This window comes from Triturus cristatus, chromosome 3_1, assembly GCF_964204655.1.
Source record: "Triturus cristatus chromosome 3_1, aTriCri1.1, whole genome shotgun sequence".
In the NCBI taxonomy this organism is placed as follows: Eukaryota; Metazoa; Chordata; class Amphibia; order Caudata; family Salamandridae; genus Triturus; species Triturus cristatus.
Window position 1 is genome coordinate 489807428 of NC_140583.1, and position 23971 is coordinate 489831398.

Consider the following 23971-nt stretch of genomic DNA (forward strand, 5'->3'; position numbering starts at 1 on the left):
TTCGTATGCCCTTTTGTACTTTTTGTGGGAAGATCTCTTAGGAAAAAAACTCCCAGGCAGGTGACTTACCATTTGGTGAGGGAGAATGAATCAAAGTCTCCCGATAGGCCATAGCCAAAATAGCTTGGTCTCCTACTCTCTGATGTCCATCAGGTGCATGAAGTCACAAAAGTAACAAGCTGCGGAGTCCTTTTATAACCCCATGCACTACATATTGTCTTGGTGGAGGGCAAAAAGTTACATCTTCTAGCAGCACTCTCAGTAAGGCCTGAAGACTGGAAGCCTTAGACCTAGCCACTGTGGCATAGCTGAGAAGTTATTCAGTAAGCTACTGACAGACAGCTCTGGACTGCATCATTGAGGCAAGGAAAAGCAGGATGTAAGGCCACTAAGACATTCGGTGCCACATAATATGGAAATCAGCCTCAGACAATTTTGAATAGCTTCGCCTGATGAAGTTATCTAGAAGACTATAATGCCTAACATGCTGATTCACAGCTCACTTTCAATGCTGATACTACTCCTTTCCTGTGACTGAGGAAGACCAGTGTGTTCAAAGCAACTGGAATGAACAGGCTGTATACAGAGACTGAAATCCAGCATTTAAAGAATACTAGCTATTTACCTCTTCTTTTACATCTGAAAAACAAAGTCCTGGAAAGGTCTTGGTGCTAAGTGTTATGGTGGCATCCATCCAGGGCTCTGCGAGCAGCTCCTGAAATTGGTGATATTCCAATCCCCAAGTCAAAGTGATCTTCTGTATTGCTATCAGCCACAGAAACCAATGGATACTCTGATACTACATTGGCAGCACCAAACTACCAGTTGAAGAGCACAGACTGGTGAGCGAGGTGGATGCTGTTGCTTGGGTGGTCCCCAGAGTGAAGATGGGATGGCTTCTTAGTGCCAGCCTAACACCAGGTAGAACTGCAGAACACAGGATAAATTTGAAAGTAAAAGATGTGCCTTGACACTTCCAGAACCGTCTTAAACAGACTGGGAGAAGTGACAGGAGTTGGTGAGGTTAAGAGTAGTGCTCTCTAAGCATCAGCAAGAGGAGCTTTTTCCCTTCACTTACCGAGAACTGTAGTGCCTCAAAAGGGAGAGCTATGAGGCAGAGGGAACACAGCGCGGCACACACACAGTGGAACTGAAACCGTAGACTTCCACACACCCTCCACAAAATAACCCACAATGCTAATGGCACCATTTGGGAAAGAAGTCTTTAGTGAGGTATACATGATGGGTTAATTAGAGATTTTCTAGCTGGGACCTGGATTCGCACATTGAAACAGACAAAGGAGACCACCCAAGTAGTTTATCATTTCCCTAGAACTACTCATCAATCTAAGACCTCGGTTGAAGAGAGAGCAGGCAACTGTCAAGTCTTTATCTAAAGGAGAAAGATGTTTAATGACCTCAATTGAAAAGATTCATGTCAAACTAGATTCCATGGGGGGAAAAAACGAATAGCGATCTTCAAAATAAAATTGGGCCATGTAAAGTTAAGACTGACAGGAACAGAATCTAAGGCGTTGTCTGCAGAAAAGAGAATGAAGAATAAAGAAAGAATGGACCAACAGATGAAAAGCAGAAGTGTCAAAACTGACCACATTCCAAGAAAGTGCACTCCCAGTGACGGTCAAACTGAAAGGACTGATGGAACACCTGGACCACTGAAGTAGATCTTGGATAGTAACATTGCTAGCATTAACCCCTGTTTGATGAATGTTGTGCCTGAGTTTGAGGCTTTTCTGCAGTAGTAAGTGACTCTGGATTAGGAGATGAAATTTACCAAACTGCATAAAACTTTACACTTCCCATAGGGGACCCAAAAACACAGGTAAAAAATTGGTGGCATGATTCTCACACAACTCAGTGATGAGGACACACAGAAAATGATTTTCAAATAGGCATCTAAAAAGGGGAAGCTATTTTACAGCGAGAGAGGGATTTGTCTGTTTCTAGTCCAGAGACTGACAAACCAGAGGAGGGAGACAGAAGAATGCAAAAATAAATCAATTTAAAGGGGAACCCATGGATTCTGTTTCCAGTTTCATGCAGGGTGGCCAAATAGGACAAGGTATTTTTGTTTACCCAAAAGGAAGCAGAAGTAGTTTATACCATGAGTAGCGGCTCAATGTACAAAATAGGGAGTAGAGAGGTACCACTAAAAAGAGTAGTGGAGGTGGATACATCCTCCCAGTCATAAATCAATAAACATAGTGATCCACCCACAGGTAAGTATGTATGTCAAAATCTCCCAGAAAAAGGTATGTATCCCACATTGGTGGAGAATACACATAGGATGTTAAAATACATCATCTAGCTACGTGAATATATGTTTTTTATCTCCCCTTCTGTGTTTTCTTTCAGGTTTATCGACCTCGCAGACCTATTGAGGCATTATATATTCCTAGGGAGTTAATTTCTTCCTTGTACACATTTTTCTTTCTTAGTTTTATCTAATCACGTTACTACACGACACAGTGAGTTTTAGGAAGGGATCCTTAAGGTCCTGAAGAAGAAGCCCGGGGAGCTTCGAAACATGTCAGCAGACATAGGAAGCACAGCTCATTGAGGCATTTACACCTCCTCCCCCCACTTTTTACTAATACCAGCTCAACGGTATATTAAAATTTTCTAAACCAACGAGCCAGGTATTTTTTATCTCACACGTCCATTCACTCCAGACCCTTCCTCTCACACCCTCACACTACACATAGTTGTCTTACAAAACAACAGTGCTCCCACGCAAACGTAGGTTGTAGCACGCCCGGTCCCGTAGAGGGGCGGGAAGACCCCTATGCTGAAGCATGACACCAAGGGCTCTTTTGGTGTGTGAGGGGTATTTTAACAACCTATGTGTATTCTCCACCAATGTGGGATACATACCTTTTTCTGGGAGATTTTGACATACATACTTACCTGTGGGTGGATTACTATGTTTATTGTTCATATAAGTAGCCAACAAGTGTTTTGTCTCATGGCTACAATCACCACTGACTTCTTCTGGGCTACAAACAAACAAAACATATCAACTCGTACAAATATCAGTATAAACTGTGACCTCCTAAACCTCAGTGTCGAAGTGTGAACATGTCACATCACATATTTGTCCTCCTAATTATTAGGAGGGATGCATAGAGGAATAGTAGGACTCTTCATAGAGCTATCTGTATTTAAAATAACTCATACATGAAAAGGAAAAGATAAACAAAACAATTTGAAGAAAAGCTCAAAAAACAAACTCCGAGATAATCATTCACCACGTATCATGTGTCCAGTAATGTTAGCAGAAAGTGATCAACCCTACACTAAGCCCTGATATGCACAATACGCAAGTCATTAGTATGAGCTCTCTCCGTCCAAGCTACCACTCTCCACTAACCTCTATTACTCTTACATAAAACTTGTGTGATACTTCCACATCAATAGTAGAATATTTAAAAGCATTGCTACGCATGAAATTAGTGGTAGTAAATCCTGCACTTAGAGAAGGAGAAAATAATTCACTAGACCACGATGAGTAAACCATATACCCAATAGGTGGGAACTAATGTTCCATTCCAATACACTGTATTGCACAAAATCCATCACCTTACCTACATTAATTGCGATATCACTGAATCAAATTCTGGTGCATCCTCCTCTAGCGTTTGCCAGTGAAGGGGACACACAATAATCAAATATAACCCACGAGGCTTGACACAAAACTATGAACCCTATACTTTCCCAGTGTCACTGCAGCTGACCCGGCAAGTACTTTATCCCGTATGGCTGTCTACCGTGGCTGCATATTTATATCTTCAGATGCCCCTGCCTCCTTCTGAGGTAAGAGAACCCTTTCTCAAACTCCGTAATTCAATATAGTGTACCTATGCTTCCGGCAAATACAAATACGTATTAACAACTCCTGCTCCCGCAATCAGCAGTCGGAGTCCAAGCAATATATTTCTTGACAAGCAGTAAACCACAAACACGCCTCCCATGCCTTAAAAATTAGACGCCATACAAATAAAGTAAAAAGTATGCCCGTCCTTCCTTATCGTTTCTTTTCATGGAGAGTACTGCAGATTTCATCTCCCTGGGGCCATATTGGCTTCTCTATCTATAGCATGTCCCTGCAAAGTAGTCATGTCTATAGTCCGCTGACTACGTGTCTGAGCCTGTGGCGTCCCAGGCAGGCTAACAAATACCAAATAGGCAAATTGTCAGCCACCTTAAATGAGTGCGCATTACACTATTTATTGGTTCATGATCTACCATACAAATGAAACCTGAATCCGCCCGCTCCCCAATATAAGGATAAATAAAGCTTAACCCTCTTATAATTATTCTCCTGTTCGTTCTTCAATAGTGATGTTCATTGAAAACACATATTTTTAGTGTTATATACAAGTGTATACCATACACAAGATGTACTGCAATGCCGTAAGGTTTCAAGGCAAAATCCTGTATGAAACACCACTCTGGTTTATCACAATATAACACTGTAAGACACCTGCATATCTTTTAGAACAACTAGGGCCCTGAAAGGGATCAGCCCTGACCCTACAAACCTGTCGGCAGTGTTGGGAGGATGGGTGTGTCGGTGAGGAATCTGAAGCTATATTATGTCTCTACCAGATAAAGTGTTACCGAAGGTAAGTAACTTGTTCATCTGATAGAGACTTCTAGCCACAGATTACTTACCTTAGAATAGATAGCCAAGCAATACCTCCCAGGAGGTGGGCCTGCAGACTTATTTCACATGAGGAAGTCCTGCAGGACAGAGCAACCAAAAAGGCCATTCCTGCAGACTTGACTGTCCAGGCAATAGTGCTTATTGAACATGTGCAGTGATGCCCACGTAGCTGCCTCACAAATGTCAAGTACTGGAACACCACTTTGCAATGCTGTGATTGCAGCTTTAGCTCTGGTGGAATGAGCTCTTCAGCCTTCAGGGCTCTGTTTCTTGGCTACAGCGCAGCAAATTTTGATGCAGAGGACGACCCATGGAGAGATAGTCCTCTTCCACACCACATAGCCTTTCTTTGCTCCAATGTACTCCATGAAGAGTTAGTGCGGTCAAGGTAGAACGGCAACTTAGACGGTGGAGTCGCTGCTTCTCTTAAGAGAGGTGCGGAGGAGCATAGCAAGTGAGTAATGTGACTGATTGCTGCATGTGGAAAGTTGTTACCACTTTCAGTAAGAAAGAAGCACTAGTGTGACGCACCAAGCACCAAGGTAGGTATTATGGAAGATATTCATGTAAGGAGGCTTGGATGACAGAGCCTGCAATTCGCTCATCCTCCTGGCAGAAGTTATTGCCACTAAAAAGGCTGTTTTGATGGAAAGCAGCTGGATGGGGCACTTGTGCAGTGGTTCGAACAGAGTGCACTTCCGGAAGGTACCATATTAAGGCATGATGAATGGGGTAGGTGGGTGCACATGTACAAGCCCCTTAAGAAAACTATTCACAATAGGGGATTTAAATAAGGAGGGTGGACCCTGGCAGCTTGAAGAAAGCAGAGTGCCCAGAGCAGAGTCCTGCTGGGCAAGGGTCAAAATAAAGAGAAGGACTTGAGAGAGGGAAGCAGAAAGAGGATCAATAGACTATGCCGTACAATATATTCCACATTTCTGCCACCGGCAGGCGTACACACACTGGGTAGAGGGACTACTGGCTGTTAAAATGACATCACAGACTTTGGGAGGAAGATGGAATGCTATAAACTGCCACCGCTCAATCTCCATGCAAGAAGGCATAGAGTGGACAGGTCCGGGTGGAGGACCCTCCACTGCTGCTGTGACAGACATTCCTCCCGAAGGAGCGGTCTGATTGGAGGATTGAAGCTCAGTTGGAGAAACTCAGGATACCAGACTCTCCAAGCCTAGTCGGAGCCATAAGAATGACTTGGGATTGGTCACTCCTGACCCTCTTGAGCAATCTGGACGGGACTGGTATTGGTGGAAAGACGTACAAGAAGCCTGAGCGGAAAAGCGTTGCCGAAGGAGTGCTGCCTTGGAAACTCCAGCACGCAAAACTGTTCACATTGTGCTTTCTCGGCGGAAGAGAACAGATCTAACCAAGGCCCACTTCTGAAAAAGACCTTGCGCCACCTCTGGATGGAGACGCCATTCGTGATCCACTAGGGGTCCTTCCAGGTGTTGAACCACCAGGGATATGCCCTGCTGTTCCAGCCATGTCCAGAGACGAAGGGCCTCTTGACAAAAGGTTCAGGGCCCCAGCACGCCCTGTATGTTGCAGTACCACATGGCGGTGGTGTTGTTCATGAAAACCTGAACCAGCTTTACCTTGATGGAAGGAATTAAAGCTTTCTATGCCCAGCGCAGCGCAGCGCTCGGAGCTCAAGCAAGTTGATGTGGAGGCCAGATTCTGACGGAGACCAGAGTCCTCGGATGTTTACCTCTCACAGATCGCCGCACAGTTCCCAGAGTGACGCATCTGTCACTACTGTGTGGTATGGTAGGAGAGGTGACTGCCTTTGACCCAATCGCGGTTGGTCATTCACCACTGCAGATCCTGGTCAGTTCCCTCCGCGATCTGGACTGTGTCGGAGAGATTACCCTGATGCTGCGCCCACTGGAACCTCCGGTTTCACTGCAGAGCCCGCATATGCCATCTGCCATGTGTCACTAGCAGATTGCAGGAAGTCATGAGGCCCTTCAGCCTCAGAGTCAGTCTCACCAAAATCCAGGATGGAGGCTGAAACATCGGTATCATAGCCTGAATATCCCAGACGCGACCCGGGAAGATAGACCCGAAAATGCATTGTGTCCAGAACCACTCTGATGAAAAAGGAGTATATGAGAGGGAGTCAGGTGTGACTTTGGCACGATGATAGCGAACCCCAGCAAAAGCAGGAGATTCGCCGTAGTATGGAGGTGGGAGAGGACAGTCTGAAGCGAGCTTGCCTTCATCAGCCAGTCGTCAAGATAGGGGAAGACTGGCACCCTTGAACTGCGCAGATGAGCTGTGACTACTGCCATCACCTTGGTGAATACTGGAGGGGCGCTGGTAAGGCCAAAGGGGAGCACTGTAAACTGAAAGTGCTCATGGCCTACAGAGAACCGCAGGTAGAGCAGATGGGCAAGCAGGACGGGAATGTGAAAATAGGCGTCCTGGTGTCAGACAAGACCTGAGCCAAAGTGAGCATTTTGAACTTTTCCCTTTGTGAGAAAGTAGTTGAGGGCTCGCAGATCTAGAATAGGACGAAGGCCCATGTCCATTTTGAGGATTAGAAAGTCGTGGGAATAGCAACCACAGCATACTTCTGGCGCCTGAACCCTCTCTATGGCTCCCTAGGCCAAGAGAGTCCTGACTTTGTCCTGAAGCAAGGCCAGGTGGTCCTCCATCAGCCAGTCTTAAGTCGAAGGCACGGAGGGAGGGGTAGTCTCGAAAGTTAGGGAGTAGCTCTTTTGGACAATCTGAAGAACTCAAGTGTCCGATGTGGTGTGTAGCCAGTGATCTTGAAGGGCCGGACTAGGTAGGTTTAGAGGCTGCAGGGGGAGCAATGGATTGGCTCGACCTATGGCCGCCTTACCCACGGGGTCAAAAGGAGCCGCATCCATGGCCGTACAGAGGTTGCTGCACTTGTGCGGTCCTGTTACTGGGATATCGCTGGGGTGGCTCAAAGCCCCTTCCGTGAAAAGCAGATGTGAGATTACTGAGAGGCCCAAGGACTTGGCCGTAGCCTTTTAGTCCTTAAAGCGCTCCAGGACTATGTATGCCTGGTCTCCGAAGACAGGTGCTATTAAAAAGCATGTCCATAAAAGAAACCTAGACATCCCCATGAAAGCCAGAAGTTCTCAGCCAGGTGTGGCGTCAAACAGCCACAGTTGATGACATTGCTCTGCCCAGCAAGCCGGTGGTATCCAGGCCCCAATGAATGGCGACCTTTGCCGCGTCTCCAGTCTGACACCGCTTGGGAGAGAAAGGCCCGGGTCTCCTCTGGGACCTATGGCAGCACTTGCGCAAGTTCTTCACACAAGGAGTGGACATAACAGCCCAATAGGCATGCAGTGTTTCCTGACCGCATTTCAAGGATGCCGAAAGAAAAATGTTTCTTGCCCCAAATACACAGTCTCTTGGATTCCTTGTCCAGCGGTGCGGAAGGAAACGCGCCCAGTGTGGTAGAGGTTTGTACCAAGTTCCCAGAAGAACATCAGTCAAGGCCTTGTACAAAGGCAGGAGGGGTTTTGAGGAGGAGACACCCAGATGCAGGACCTCTGTCCAGCAACCCTCCCAATACTCCTACATTGCTAACCCCTCAAAATAAGGTTGAGGAACCTACCAAGGACACAAGGGTGCCGCTGGTGTCGTTCCAGGTTGTAGGGGATAAGAATGGAACGTGCGCTGCCGGGGGGCTCTGGCGGCATTGAGAGTCTCAGTGTGATGCTGGTGCAGGGGAGGGTCACAGGGATATGAGCGCTGCTGGTCTGGATCCACCACCGGATCCACTAAGGGGCATCGGAGGTGCCGGCTCAGAACCCAATGGAGCCCCCTCTGAGGCTCCAGGACCCGAAGGCAAACTGGGAGGGTCAGCTCACCCAAACATGGGGCACATGGAGTCATAGAATTGTTTAAACGGGGCGGGGGCTAATAATAACTGATTTAATTCTAAACTGGGTAGGGGGCGCTCCGGCTTCTGAAAAAGGCAGGGAAGCAAGGAGCTGACCCAAGCACAGGTTCTACAGAATGAGGCCTAGAGCATCATGACGGACACATTGCCTGACGGATGCGAAAAAGCGTAAGCACACTTCGACTTCTTGTGTTTCTTATGCTTCTTACCTGACCGACCTGAAGACTTCAAGCAGGGGGATGAGGACCTAGGACTCCCGCAGTGCTGCCCGGACCTTCCTTTCGACTGGGACCCAGAACGAGACCTCCGGGGTGAGCAGCATGGAGCCGAACGCCGGGCCGCAAGCAGCTTTAGGGTGCGCTCCCTCAAAGCCTTCGGGGCCATGGCCCAACTGTCGGAGTACATATTCTGACACCGGAGACAAATTAAGTGTGGATCCGTCACTGACATGGCGCAATGGCAGGCGCCGCACCAGTTTGAATTCAGAAGTCTTCTTCGACATCGAGGAAAAAACGTACACACCAAAAACATCGAAAAACGCATTTAAAAAAGATACAGAGGGTAGCTGTTTTCACGGATCTGCCCTAGCTGGCGCAGAAAGAAAAGAACAGATGCCGAGGTGGTGTGAGCAACACCGACGACAAGGCTTCTGGTGCAGACAACGCCGACGACATCACACGGAGCCAACCAATGCCACCTACCGGCACGCTAGGGTATTGCGCAAGAAAAGTCTTACGGATCCAGCCTGACACCTGAGATATTCTACAGTAAGAAATTTGAGGCTATATGCCTACAGTACAGAATCTGCAGCTAGATGTCTCCATCAAATCCTGCACTATTTAAATCTCTTCCTTTCTAATATACAAGGGAATGGCAAAATAAGATTTTATGAAGAATTAATCAATATCCCAAATCAAACCCCTACCTAACGCCCCCTCCCGCCCTAGAAGATTGAAGGCCTATCTTGCGTCTAATGATATTGATGACCTACTCAACTCGTACTCGCCTACTCTAGACAACAACACGATCCATTCGGAGCATATACAAGCCATACACTATAACCCGAACAGAGAACCCCCTCACAATCTTAGAGTCATTAATACAACCTCATGAGAGTGAACATCATCCAGACTCCTTCCCCCCTTACTCCGGTACGACTTAAATGGGTACTACTCAACTGCAGGTCAGCCAGTAAACACGCCTCTGATATCTTCGACCTTATCCAACACAATGAGTTGGACATCATCATCCTCATTGAAACCTGGCCCAATCCCTCCTCCACTCCTATCCTAGACCTCCTAGTCCCTCCTACCCACGACATAATTTGTCTAGAAAGAAGCTGGGTGGTGGCCTAGCTTGTATACATCGGAGCACACTCTTGGTTTCCCACTCGAAGTCTTCTACGCAATCATCCTGCGAATACCTTTGTCTCAACATTTCAAGTAACAACCTTCTGCTGTGCAAATCTCACACTTTTTATCACCCCCGGGGGACAATCTCCCCTTCATCAAACAATTAATGGAAATCATCTCTGGCAATGTCGACTCCGTAATGTTCCAAATCTTCCTCTGTGATTTCAGCCTTCACTGGTCGACCCCCAGTGACCAAGCTGTAACAAGCCTTAAATCATTCTTAAGTGATCAAGAGATGATTCAACATTGTAACCAGCCAACCCATAATAAAGGAGAAATTCTAGACCTCATCACCACCAAAGGACACACCATCACACTAGATACCATTAACCCTTGTGATTGGTCCGACCATCACAGCATCTTCTTTTATATTAACAGGGAGGTGTCTTTGAGGAAGGCTCAACCAACGAAATCAAAGATCTGGAAAAGGGACCTCAGATCTATCAATACAGATGAACTAGCAACCCACTGTAAATATGCCCTCTCTTCCCAAGTTGACATGTCTGAGGTTAAGGTATTCACTGACTTTTACAACTCTACTATCTCTAGCATCATGGATTCCATTGCACCACTCCAACAAAAAAATGCCTCAACAAACATATCCAAACCGTGGTTGAACGACCATTTAAACTCGGAACGCAGCAACCTTGAACGATCTTATAGATCCAAACCTTCCTCGGATCAGCTAAAACTCCTTAGAGAGGTTAGGAGTTCCTACAACAAACAAATCAAGAGCGCTAAGGCCGACTACTTCAGATCCCAACTTAATCAAGCCGCAGATCGCATCAAGAAACTTTTTGAACTGGTTAAACAGCAATCAGTGGAAGCTCCAAACCACACTGATTCTGGAGTCAACCCCCCATGCGACAAACTGGAGGCTTTTTTTACTAAGAAATCAAGACTCCTCAATGTTGAACTTGCTCCTAAGAAGGCTCTACTACCATCGTATGAGTCCGCACCACCTCCTGCCCTCTTAGAGAAGCTCAAACAAATCAGCCTGAGCACCAAGAACAATGCCTCATGGGACACCTTTACTCCCTTCAGTGAAAGAGACATCAACAAGATTCTGCAGAGTATCAACCCATCTAATCACTTCAGTGACCCTTCCCACCTTCCATCTTCAAAGAAATCAAAGATGTTGTCATCCCCATCTGGACAAAGATTGTCAACGCTTCACTGTCACAAGGCAAAATCACAGATTGCCTAAAAGCAGCTCAGGTATCACCTATACTAAAAAAACTAATGCAGATAGTGCTGACTTTAACAACTCCCGCCCTATCTCCAACATCCCCACCCTAGCCAAACTCAGAGAAAAATGCGTCCAATCACAAAGCTGAGCTCACATCGAGAATTTCCAACTCCTGGACCAGCATCAATCTGGCTTTCGGAGTGGGCACAGCACTGAATCAGCTCTCACTCACGTTATGTATGACATTTTAAAAATGCTTGACCAAAATGAATCTTGCCTCCTAATCCTCCTTGACCTTTCCTCTGTGTTTGACACAGTCAATCACGACAACCTCCTATTCATTTTGAAGAACAGGATGGGCCTCTCTAGTCGGGTGTTGCAATGGTTCTCGTCCTTTCTCAACCACAGAACACAAGGAGTCGAGGCGAACCCCTCTCTCTCACAGCCCTCTCCAGTATCCAGGGGGGTTCCCCAAGGGTCCGCCCTATCTCCTATACTCTTCAACTTGTTCTTGGAACCATTAGCTAATGCACTAAATTCCACGAACATTCTTTTCCATATGTATGCGGATGATACGCAACTTTATCTGAAAATCTCCTCCCCGGATAACCTCATATTACTCAACACTACACTAACATCTACTTAAAACTGGTTAACCCTAAACCACCTTCTTCTCAACACCTCAAAACAGAATTCCTTCTAATTTCTCCCCTGAATCACATCCCCAAGTTAGACCTTTGGATGAACCACCTCACTTACAACTTTACGACCTGAACTGGGTGCTACTCTTCTTTAACCTATCATTTACTCCCCTCTTAGCTCGCTATGTACCAGTTATTGTATTAATCTCTATTGACCCCTTTTGTTTTGTAACTGTTCTGTTTGGTATGATTATTTGATGCCGGTACTGCATTTATTACCTTCCTTCCCTCTAATTGTAAAGCACTCTGATATCCTTCGGGATCATGTTCGAGCTATATAAAACTTTATAAATAAATAAATATTTTTAACATCACACTGCACCCTCCCCAGTAATGTAAGTTTCCATTTGCTAAAATCCATTTTAACCTCTCTGAGGAATTTTCCCATGTTCCTCTGGCTAGTTTCAATGATTGTGCTAGCCAGGAAAATTCAAAAAAAGCGGATTGCCTTCTGAGACTACTGAAACAGGGTTGTCTGTGCTAATTCTTGAATCTCTGCTGAGTTTAATGATATTTTGAGGCCCCCAGATTTTGAGATGGTAAAGATTTTCACATTCTGATATCTCTTCTAGCAAGGCTGGCAAGGACATCCCCCGATCTGAAACGGATACTTACATATCATCTGCAAACATTGTTGGTTTAAATTAGTCTGGGTCTAATGTAACACTTTTGAGGTCAGCACTGGCTTAGACCTTCTGTGCGAACGACTCTAGGGAGTGCAAATAGGATCAAGGAGAGGGGGCATCCATGCCTTGCTATGAATGTTACATTTCATGGCGAGTCTCTTGTTAACTTTTACTCAAGTTGAAGGAATGTGATAGCCAGCACATGTCAACATGCGGTATCTTTCCTCTAGACCAATCTCTCTCAGCATGTCCTCTTGAAAAGCCCAGTCACCTTGTCAAAGGCTGTATTTGCCCAGTGACAATAGGATTCCTTTCTTACTTTCATTTCTTGCACATATCAATAGGATGAAGAGCTTTCTTTGTTATATCATGTGTGTTTCTTCCCTGGATAAACCCTGCTCCTCCAAACGGACTTGGGTTGTAATGAGGGCCTGCAGCGCGGTTGCTAGAACCTTGCCAGAAGCTCTGCATCCATCTTATGGGCCCGTAAGAGGCATAATGTGGGCAGTGTGGGTGGGGAGTAGTGTATTGAACTTTATTACGAGAGAAATTGAGGCCTCAGCCATAGTCTGTATCAGGGTTCTATGTGCCTCCCCTTTCAAAACTTCTAGCCTGGTCCCTAGCTGTAAAGGCATGAAGGCTTTGTAAAAGCCTGCTGAGAAGTTACCCGGCCAAAGAGCTTTCACAGTTTTGAGGTCAGTTATTGCAAGGAGTATATTTCTTTTGTTAAGGTAGCCTCAATCTCAATCTCATTCTGGCTTCTGGGCTGCGTCTAATGGTTTCACATAACTGGTACATAATCAGATATGAGTTGTGGGCCCCCATTCGATCTTCTACCTGTGTGAGCACTTACTGTCCAGGATGTGATCTATACGAGCATAGCTTTCGTGCGCCACCAAGAAATGTGAATAACCCACCAGCAGCATGTGTCAGTGTTGGTAGGTTTTGACCAACACAATATCTTGAAGTTTCTCCTGTTATCTGAAATGACTTATGTGCCTTTAAATCGAATAATAGCTTTATCTTTTCCCATCACATAACCAGGCTGAAATTACCACCATATATTGAGGTTCTTTGGCCTGAGTGAGCTGCATACATAGATGCTAGGGTGAATGGCATTCACTTTTTAACCGTAAACCGGACATTTGTATGCAATAGGATTCATATTCGTCTTGTTCTGTATGGAGGAGAGGTACTGTATCAGACAAGACTTTAATCTTAAGTGGCGCTGATCCCTTTTTAATGTGTGTGGTCCTTCTATGAAAGCTATACCAACAGCAAGAGCGCATGAGGTTAGCTTTTGTCAGGGCCCACAGATATTATATGTGCCACCATACCCATGCCTCTTGCAGACAATAGTGTGTCTATGTCTGACCTAGTCTCCGATAATCATTCCTAAGTCTTGTTTCACTCACAGTGGGGGTTGCAGCCTCTCTACTGCCCTCATTCCAATCACCATAAACTTATCCCTATTCCCTTCCTATCTCCCTCTCTCCCCTCACATAGCCATAATTATTATTGCAGTCAATGGACTTCATTGTGGGGTGGTGCTGCAGCCTGCTGTCCTAAAGTGACAATCAATATTCTCTGAAGAGCTGTTATCTACGAACATCATTTTCAGTTTTTTTCATTACAAAACCAGAGGGCTACATGATGGTTTAATCCATACAGGTCTTGATGCATTTTTATTCATACTAGAAACAAAATATAGCAAATGTGATCTTTAAATGGCCCTTTTCATACCATTATTCCTGGAAATAGGTGCTTAGTAGATCTCAGAGTCAGTCAGTGATATTAATATTAATGAACATTAATGAAGAGCTCATCACAGAGAACTTTTATTCAGATTAAACTTTAAAAGCTGTTACATTTTTTGCAACAAGGTCTTTTTAAAAGTCACTCCTTCACACACCACTGCAGAATCACTCAACATGCATTGCTTACTGCTTGCAGATGAGCAGCGCGATGGCCAAACAACTCGTCATGGAATATCATCTTTGATTCATACTGACATAGGAATGGCCTAATCCTTCACAGGAATCCAATGTGCAAAATACAGGTATATGCTATAGAGGCAGTTTCAGGATCATTAGAAGTTAAGGATGTTAATGTTCTAGTCTTGCCCAGGTTGAACTCTATAACCCTATTTCCACAGCTGTTCAAAATTCTTTCTTGGCTTCCTTGCAGAGTGCTGAATGCTGTAGCCGAAATAATATCTGGATCGTTTAAAAAGTAAGTTCTATTGGTACAGTCTAACAGAAACTTCAGTGGCTACCACAGGAAGATAAATGAATCACTTGCTAATATGTGAGGCAACTTGACCTCCATATTTATCATGTGAATGCATTACGTTCACACAATTCCAGATGTAGAATGATACCATAACCTAAGAATAATGTGCGAAAGATCAAATAACTGGAGAATGCAATCAGTAAATTACGTTTTACTGTTACCTACAATGGTTGTCAGCATGTAACCGTTAACTGAACACATTGCATCACAAACTTTATTAACCACATCCCACAGATTACATAATTCTTGTAAGGAGTAAGGCGAGGACCATTAGAGGCCTCATCTCGCACACACAAACACAGGACAAAACAGGGGTCCTGTCCGAGAGGAAGAATATAAGTTGCGTGAGGTTGGGGAGGATGTTGGTGTCATGTGCATGGATGACATTGGGCAGAGGGATAAAGTATAAGTTGAACAGAGAGGGACTGAGCGATGAACCTTGAGGTACTCAGCAGATACGTTTGTGGGATGCAGATGAGTAAGGTGCTAGGCTAACAGCTTGTGTTCTTTCTGTTATTAAATGTTCAAGGAATAATATATTTGATTTATTTGCCTGGAAAGCAATGATCTTATTACTTATCGGTTTAAAATCTGGTGCTTGTTAAACTGGGCCATGCAGTTGTTTATGAATGTAGGTTTTCTGTTCAGCCAGAAAATAAGGGGAACCATAAGAAACCACTGTTACATTTTTTTGCTGACGATAAAGCTCCAGTTTGTATGGGTGTTATACTTAGGTACCTATCTGTGCCATTATCCATCTAACCTCTAAATTATGTTGAGAAAAATTATCATTCCGTACCTCTCATGTTCAGGTCCTCCTGCATGAAAATGGACTAATTCATCCACAAACCTTGCAAGTAAATCACAGTGACCTAGTTATGGTGATGCCCATGTGCTAGGACATCAAGCATAATTTCTACGTCCAGAATTAAGACTGAAAAGCCACTGTTGTACCCTGGAATATTATTTTCTGCAATTTTGTCTCATGTCAAAAACACTGTGCTTTAAATGATCATCTTTGCCTCTTGATAAATACAACACATACAACAATGTTGTGGAGAACCATAAATAGGATAGCAACATAAATTATAGGCCTACCAATGAAACAGTAACTAAGCTGAAACGAGGCTGGTGAGACGAAGATGAACTGGGGCACTGAAAGTCCAGCTACCTAGACATGTGTCCCGAGTAGAAATACAAATCTAAAACTACCTAGCACGTAAGCTAGAACGATTTGATTCTAGACACAAAATGAAAATTTTATTTCATTAATTTTATTTTAAGCTGGGATTTGTCTAATGAGCTTAAAACTAAGAGCAGCTGAAACTCAAACTCTACCGGTAGGTGTCCAACACCAGCTTTCCACTAAAACTCCCCTAAGTCCGGGTATTTGAACTAACAGGCAAATACAGTACACTATTCCTCTCGGTCTTCTTAACCCTCAAATAGAAAAGGAGGTGGCACATATGGAAAGTAAAGTCTGTTGAATACAATGTCGTGGCGATAGTATGAGATAGTCAACCATAATAAAAAACAAAAATAGTATTAAGAGCAGAGAAGATTATATTAATAATCCAATACAGTTTGATGGAAACCTAGAATAAAGGACATTTGTTGGTACACTAGTGCTTGATCTGAGAAATCACTGGTGACTAATTAAATATGGTTAGCAAGTCTCAAGAAAGCACAATTTCCACTTGATAATAAGGCTCGTCAGGGTTTTCATAGCCCTGTATTTATTAAAGGATAAAGTGCACCAGATGAGTCACTGCTGAGACCAAGTATTCATTAATGACACACAGTACAATATACAACACTGCCACAGTGATTTATTTTAGATTTATACCAAGATTCATTAACCTGGGTGCCCAAATATATTATAGTGGCAACTTGGTCTACATTAACAAAAACTGAAGATGCCAATGGAAACTATTTGCAATTTACATAGAGCTGCATTTGATCTACCACCTTTTTTTCCACACAAACTTACGTAAGAGGTGTTTACTTACACTTAAACCTAAAAAAGGGAAAATTCTTCTTAATATTGAGAAAAACATACTGTTCTTTAGGTATCACAGCTACTGCCATGTCAAATGAGACAGCAGCTAGTCGTGAGCAGTTTTTTGGGAGGACTCAACAGATTAATAAATTCTACTGCAATTGTAAAGAACACTGAAATTTCAGCTTTAAAAGAAAAAAATCTACAAATGGGAAAATCCTGCCACCAAATATTTGAAAATAAAGAATTATGTAAGATACACCACCTTTATAACACACCTCGATTTCTCTTTAACTCTTCATCCTTGAGAATATTCGCCAGCCGCAGCGTCTAGAATGCTTGCTGGGTAATTTCTTTAACAGACTTCACAAAATAGCTATTCCCATCACCATTACAACATAACCATTGAAACAGTTGTCATGTTAGTAGCATTGTTAAGCAGATATGGTAAGAATGAATTGCAACAGTTTCAGAGACTAACAAAAACACAATACATATACATACACATATACAAACAGCACAGCAAACACATACAATGCACATTTTAAGAAGGCAAGTTATGACTAATATTTTCATTTTCGGAGTAGTGATTGATGCCAATATTCATGGAAAATGGATCTGAAGCTCTGACACTTGTTATAAAGGATTACAAAAGGCAACACGGAGCATGAAAGTAGGTTCACTTGTTTTAACATATGTGTACTCATTTTGTATTACTACACATAAAATGTAATGAGATGCAGACAACTATTTTTCTCTAAAATGATTTTAAAATGGAAATCTAGCGTAGGGCATATTGTTTATATTGTAATTAATTATTTTAAACTGAAAAAGGCATTGATGCAAAAATGTTTGCTAAGTATGCAAGCAATTTGCTAATTTTAAAATAATTATTTTAAACGTGTATTTGCTCACAAATGTGTACTTGAGATGCCTAGTGGTTTTATTTGAAATGTGAATAACGTTCTATAAGAAGAGGTTGAGGAAGCTCTGCTACTGTTTATCTGAGGTAAAAACAAGCTTGAGATATATGGAGATGGTGAACAGTTGTGAGCTCCAGACCTAGTAACTGAGAAAACTTCAAATTGATGACAAAATGTGTCTGCATCTCGCTGGAATACAATTTTCATGTCCAACTGCTTTTACTAAAGCTCAATTCTGTAGTCAGTAGAAAACAGTTTTATATAGACCTTAATTTTCTGGCTTCCTGGCTAATTTTATGGCTACTTCTAAGCGCTCTGCTTAGAATACGCCCCCGGTACCAGACTGGATACAGAAACTTTGCCTGCAATGCACCCACTCGCTGCTAGATGTAACCGCATAGAAGCACCACCCCGTGGGCTGACATCAGCTCCTTCTTTACACACCTTTCAATGTGGATCCCAAACTCTGCTTGAAAATTCATCAGTGCACATTTGTGTGCTACGGAAAGATGTCCTATACTAAAACTACAGGTTTCAAACCATGCCCTGGCTGTAGAAAACAAATGTTGGTCAGAGACCTGCATGAGGCGTGTCTCTGATGTTTTAACTTAGGACACCATGCGGAGTAGTGTGAAAAGTCTGCCCATACGCACTCGAAGGCGATCTGGGACTGAGAAGTGAACCTGCAACGCCACCGAACATAGAAAAAAGTCGAGACCCTTGTGTTACTCCCGCTCCAGGTTGAGAACACAGACTTACTTTTTTTACTCCTGGGGCCGTTCCAACAAGAAGTAAACCTTTTGGTCAACGTCCTCCAGTAAGTCTAAATTGAATTCCAAGCAAAAACATAAAAAGTGAGGCAGGACTCAACCCCATTTCCTTACTCCATATTCAAGTAGAGGATGCGATTGAGTCACAATGAAAAGTCTGTCTTCCTCGGGATCTCAGATTTCGGAGCTGATTTTCTAACTGATCCCAGTGCGCCCTGAGTTTCACGGGCTATTGACGACACTACAGCAAATTGAGGTCTTCAAAGGGGCAGTACTGCAGGCTTGCTCTTGTATGCCTTGATACTCAAGAAACCACAGGGGCCTCCAGTCAGTTTGTGTCAGCAGGTCCCTCCCCGGTACTGTTCGACCCCTTAGGACCAGTTTCCAGGTCCTGTAAAGACCTTGATACATATGTCTAACTCTAGTTTCAGGACCTGTACTGTGCCGTTCTTCATCAATGGCGATACAGATGTTAGAAGTGGATCTGGTGCTAATTCCAATGTTCAACCCCAAACCAACTTCTGCACAATCTTGACTAATGCTGTGCTATGAAATTTCTAAGGTGGAACCAGTTGTAATTTAGTTATTTAGTTGTATTTGAAAAGTTTTCTAAAGCGCAAACATGACCCAAAAAAGGGTATCGGAGCGCTGGACATCAGAAACGGGATACGATTAGTCACTAGGCAAATAAACATCCTAAACATTTATAGTGAACTAACACCAATAAAATAAGAGTGAAACCAAACAGGAGGAACATGTAGCGAGAACGTAAGTTGCATCCCGAAAACGTCTCAAACAAATGATGCGATAGTACAGCCTGATTCTGTACCTATGCCTCTACCAGGGCGGACACACCAGTAGAGGTTCCGTTATCTTTCTGGCCCTCTTTTGGCTCCTACTCTGATAAAGGTACACCACCAGAGGGAGATGGTGGTGGTGGGGGGGGGCGGCTGGTGATCTACCTTCTCAATATGACAATAACATTTTTTACATGGACTTACATGGCTTACACGCCAGTGGGCTTGATACCTCTTCTGATACAGGGCTGGACTCACCACTTGGACCACGAATAGAAGAGTAGTGGCCCAATGGGAAGCTGAGGGCCCAGAATTGCTGCACTCTTGAGTCGAGACCAAGACTAACTTCCTTATGAAAGTTTGCATCCTGGGCTGCCCACATCTGAGCCCTTTCTTTCCATTGACGAGGCCCTCACTAATACCTTGATGGGGACTTAGTCAAAGCCCTATTCTTGCTCAGAGGTGAATAGGCAGGTGGCCAGATGCCACAAACCAGCACCTGGCAATCCTGATTTCCTCACTAAATACCCTACACCAGACAACCTGGTGGTACAGGCTTCAAGCAGCAAGGTGAACTGCAAATCATTTAGCACGACTCCTCCAGCGAGGGATTCCAAGGAGACTGAAGTATTTGCAAAATAAATACTCTCTACAGCTAGCCTGGCACTGAGGCTGGTCAATGCAGACTGTTTGTTAGGTAGCTGCACGCATGCCTCTAGGACATGGCCAGCAAGATCTTGCTGGTGGTCCCGGAAGGCCTCTGACTCAAACAATTCATGATGGTCAGCATGTGGCCAAATTTAAAATGAGTGCATGCCTATTTACTGCTGGTTGCCCAGGAAGGGCGGCTGGCAACAGTGTTGTGCCTCACCGCGACGGTGGATGTTTTCTACATGATTTTCTGGAGATGTACAAGCCTTACTCATGGATTTGCCCCTTGATGTGTTACATCTTTTTGGTGAAAAAGCCGATTCTGCCATGGAAGGTTTCAATGACAGTATAGTGACAGCACTCTCCCTTGGTCTTTGGAACACTGGCAAGCAGTTTCCACTTAATTTCAGAACATTCAGAGGCTACTCCAAGGGAATTGGGTCTAAACACCCACAGTTGCCCCAACAAATGCAGCAGTCACCTCAGTTATTTTAATGCCGGGGCACTGATCTGACAAGGCAACGGGCAGGCCAGCAGAAGCATAGTTCTACCAGTCCCCTCCCCATGCTGCAGCAGTAAGATGCTTTAGTGTGTTCTTAGTGATGCAGGCCCATCCCGTGGTGGGGTGGGAGGGTGAGATGATTGGGCAGGATTCAGTATTTCCGGCCAGTGTGACGAGCTATCATGTCCAACAGGTGGGTCACACAAAGCATTTAGCATGGCTATGTCCTTTCCTTTCCTATTGCTCCCCCATATTTTATCCCACACATCTGCTCATTTTTCAAAGAAGCCTCTCTCAATTCTGTTTCTAGAGGTGCGAGTGTTGCTCTCCAAAGGTGCTATCGAGATGGTTATGGACTCGGAAAGCGAAGAGGGTTTTTACTCTCGCCATTTCCAGAGGCCGTAGATCTATATAGGACCTTTGACCACTGAATGGCTGCCTGCAGAAGGATAAATCCAAAATGCTCACACATGGCTGCTGTCAATTTGGGGCACTGGATGGTGTCCTACCTCAACAAAGCACAACTGCCTTCATGGATAGGTTTGGTGGGAAGGTCATTTCGGTTGTTCAGTCCTGCAAGTCTTTGTAGCTGGAGCCCACTTCACCGACCCTACACCTTGGGGAGGTACTGATTTGGTATCTAAGGTGATTAATCTGCGGTGAGAAGTATCCATTTATTTCTAAGGTTTTATATAGCGAAAACATGACTCGTGAGGGTAGCCGAGCGCTTTACAAGATGATCGGAAGGAAGAAACAGGAAAGCCAACAACAACATTATCAAGAGAGGTACAGAATGAGAACAAGTTACTTGCCATCAGTAACGCTGTTTCTGGTGGATACTCTAACTAACCACAACGTTAACTAAGGTAAACAACTTGTCCCACTTTTCAAAACTCTCTCTTTCTATTAAAGAATAATGTATTAGACCAGGACTAAAGCCATTATGGCCATTTATGCCCACAATCTCAACGGAAAATGTATCTTCCAAAATTAACTGAAATGCTAAATTTTACAAATCTTTCTTCCTGCAACAATGGGGTTTTTGACCCAGTGCAAAGAGTCCATAATTGTGAATAAAGCTCGAGTCAGATGTCTGTAGAAGAAAAGTGAAAAAGACCTTCATAGGTTTAGTAAGGTATGATTAGAGATATCCCACGCTACCGATTAAATAACGTGTGAAACGAAGGCTCACATGGTGAAAGTGTGCCTTTTCTGAGAGGCTTTACATTTAGGTGCGGCTATGCTTTTAACAAGCAACAAAAACAGATTTCTGCCAATTCAAAAAATTGCTACTTTATGGTTAGGAAGCTCCCGAAGAAGAGAAAACTAGAATCAGATATTATTTAATGACTATCTACACATCCCAAGAGCAATATAACCACTGAGATAACGCCTGTGTGCAGCCTCCTCGTCCTGCTTTCTATTTATGTTCTATTTTTATGTACATGCCTATGCAGGCATTTCGTGCTTAGGTTTTCCTCCTGTTTTTTTTTTTAATGGTCCGATTTTCCTTTTAATTTAGATAAAATATTTTTCTGCAGAAAGTTTAGTGTGATAAGAGACGAGTGGATGGATTTACTAACCAGAGGGTGCTGCTTTCACCAGCTACAAAGCATGCAGACAGTGTGCTCTTGCTGTAGATAATGAACAGGCGAGGGGACAGTAAAGTCACCCATGATAAAATGATAGGGAGTGAAAGACACGATCGGACAACAACAACACGCACTCAAAAAGGGAAAAGATGATAGAGAACGAGGGCCACATTACAATATCGAAATGTGTCGTCCAGACAATGAGGAAAAATGAAAAAAAAAGTGAAAATGGGGTTAATAGTGTGAGTGAACACTTCAAATCAAAAAAGCTAACGTACCATTAGTCGGATGCTTTGCAAACGACACAGAAAATCGTTTTACGGCTGGCATAGACAACAGTTCTGAGGAAATAAAAAAAAGCATTTGCATTAACATTCCTGAGCCGGCAAGCACGAACACACACACAAACACATACAAGCACAACAGAAAGCCAGGCTTAAAATACAGATGGTGCCCCTGGTGGAACTGTTTGTATCCTAGACCTATGCGCATCCCATGACCTTGTCACAATAAGGAGAGACTACTCTGACGTCCTTCAAATCTGCATTAGCAAGACAAATGCAGTCTCTCTCTACACTCGGATTTCACTGCCGATATGAAAGGTGGCAGGACAGCGGTGTCTGTTGACTACCGCATTTAGCTGCACAGAATGGCCTGATTCCCTGTTAGTGAACTCCAGGGAGTGGAGCGAAAGATGGCTGCACGCTATTTGTTGATAGTGTTAACGGTGTCCACAAACAAAGCTTTCCTGCTTCAAAATACGATGACAAATGTCAATATTTCAGATTTTTTAGGACAAAAATACATATTGCCACTGCCACTAAATTATTTGAGCAATCTGCAAAACAATTGCAATGTCAACAGCAAGGAATCAAGTACTGAAAAAACTATTTCAACAACTACTAAGTCCTAGTTCTTGGTTGTACAACACCAGGTGGACCAATGGCACAGCAGCAGCGTGAACTTCATTCAAGATCACACTGTCATCCTATTCTGTGTATGGATGTATGTATGTGGTGTTTATAGATCATGAACTAGCTGGAAGCCAGCGGAGAATTGCACAGGTTCAAAGGCAAAGATAGTCAACGGCAGACTGGAGTTCGCTTTGTGGATGCTGACTGTTTATGTGTTGTGATGCAGTGTTCTTTAAACAGGATGTCTTCAGTTTTTCCTTACATTGGAGCAGGTTTGGATTGAGATGGATCTGATGAAAATAAAAATGTTCATCCAGATCCTGGTTGCACAGATGGAGAAGGCCTGTTTCCTTGTTTTCTAGGTTGAGCCTACTAGACACAGCACACGTGCTGTCAGTTGTGAGGCATACTGTGGCTTACCAGGCACACAGATTGGCTTGGAGCCCACCCATTGCTTACCACTGGTTTCCTTTCCTTGTCAGTCTCATTTGCCTACTTCCTATTCGTGTCCCAGCTTGTCAGTCTTCCATTTGTCCCTCCTACGGACCATTGCCTTTTTATAATATCTTTGATTGGCTGGCATCGCTGCTTCAACTGCTTACTATTCAAGCAGTACTTTTACCTTTTCTGTGAATTACTACATTATAGTGTGTGTGTTTTTGCATTCTCTTACTCACGTATTTCTCTCCCTGAGCACTCTGTTACTGCCTGTTCCCTGACTGCTTCTCCCTGCCCTCCTCCCTCTTGAGTTTTCCTGTGTTCTCCTCTCCCTATTGCTTTCCCCATCCATGCCCTCCAAGTTGCTTCTCCCCCTAGCCCCATATTGCTTTCACTCCCGCCCTGCCCCCTTTGCTTTCACTTTCCCTCCCATGTTTCTTGGCGTTCGCCCCCACCAACCCCTTCACTTCACTGTTCACTCCCACCCTCCCCTGTGCGGCTCCTGCTCGACATCCCCCTTCCCCATATTACTTTGATGTTCGCCACACACAATCTCCCATGTTGCTTCTTAATTTCC

At 44.0% G+C, this 23971-nt stretch overlaps 1 protein-coding gene across 17 annotated transcripts in view; it reads right to left on the bottom strand.

Annotated features, from left to right (window-relative positions):
* The window catches only part of PPIP5K1 (diphosphoinositol pentakisphosphate kinase 1), a 1768598-nt gene that overhangs the window by 258670 nt on the left and 1485957 nt on the right, over positions 1-23971 (bottom strand). For 8 of the 17 annotated variants that reach the window (XM_085644333.1, XM_085644335.1, XM_085644327.1 and 5 more), the window contains one exon: positions 22321-22383. The exons of the other annotated variants lie outside the window; for them this stretch is intronic. In XM_085644333.1, the coding sequence (XP_085500459.1) occupies positions 22321-22383 (63 nt within the window). The remainder of the gene's footprint in view (positions 1-22320; positions 22384-23971) is intronic. 17 annotated transcript variants of the gene reach the window in all.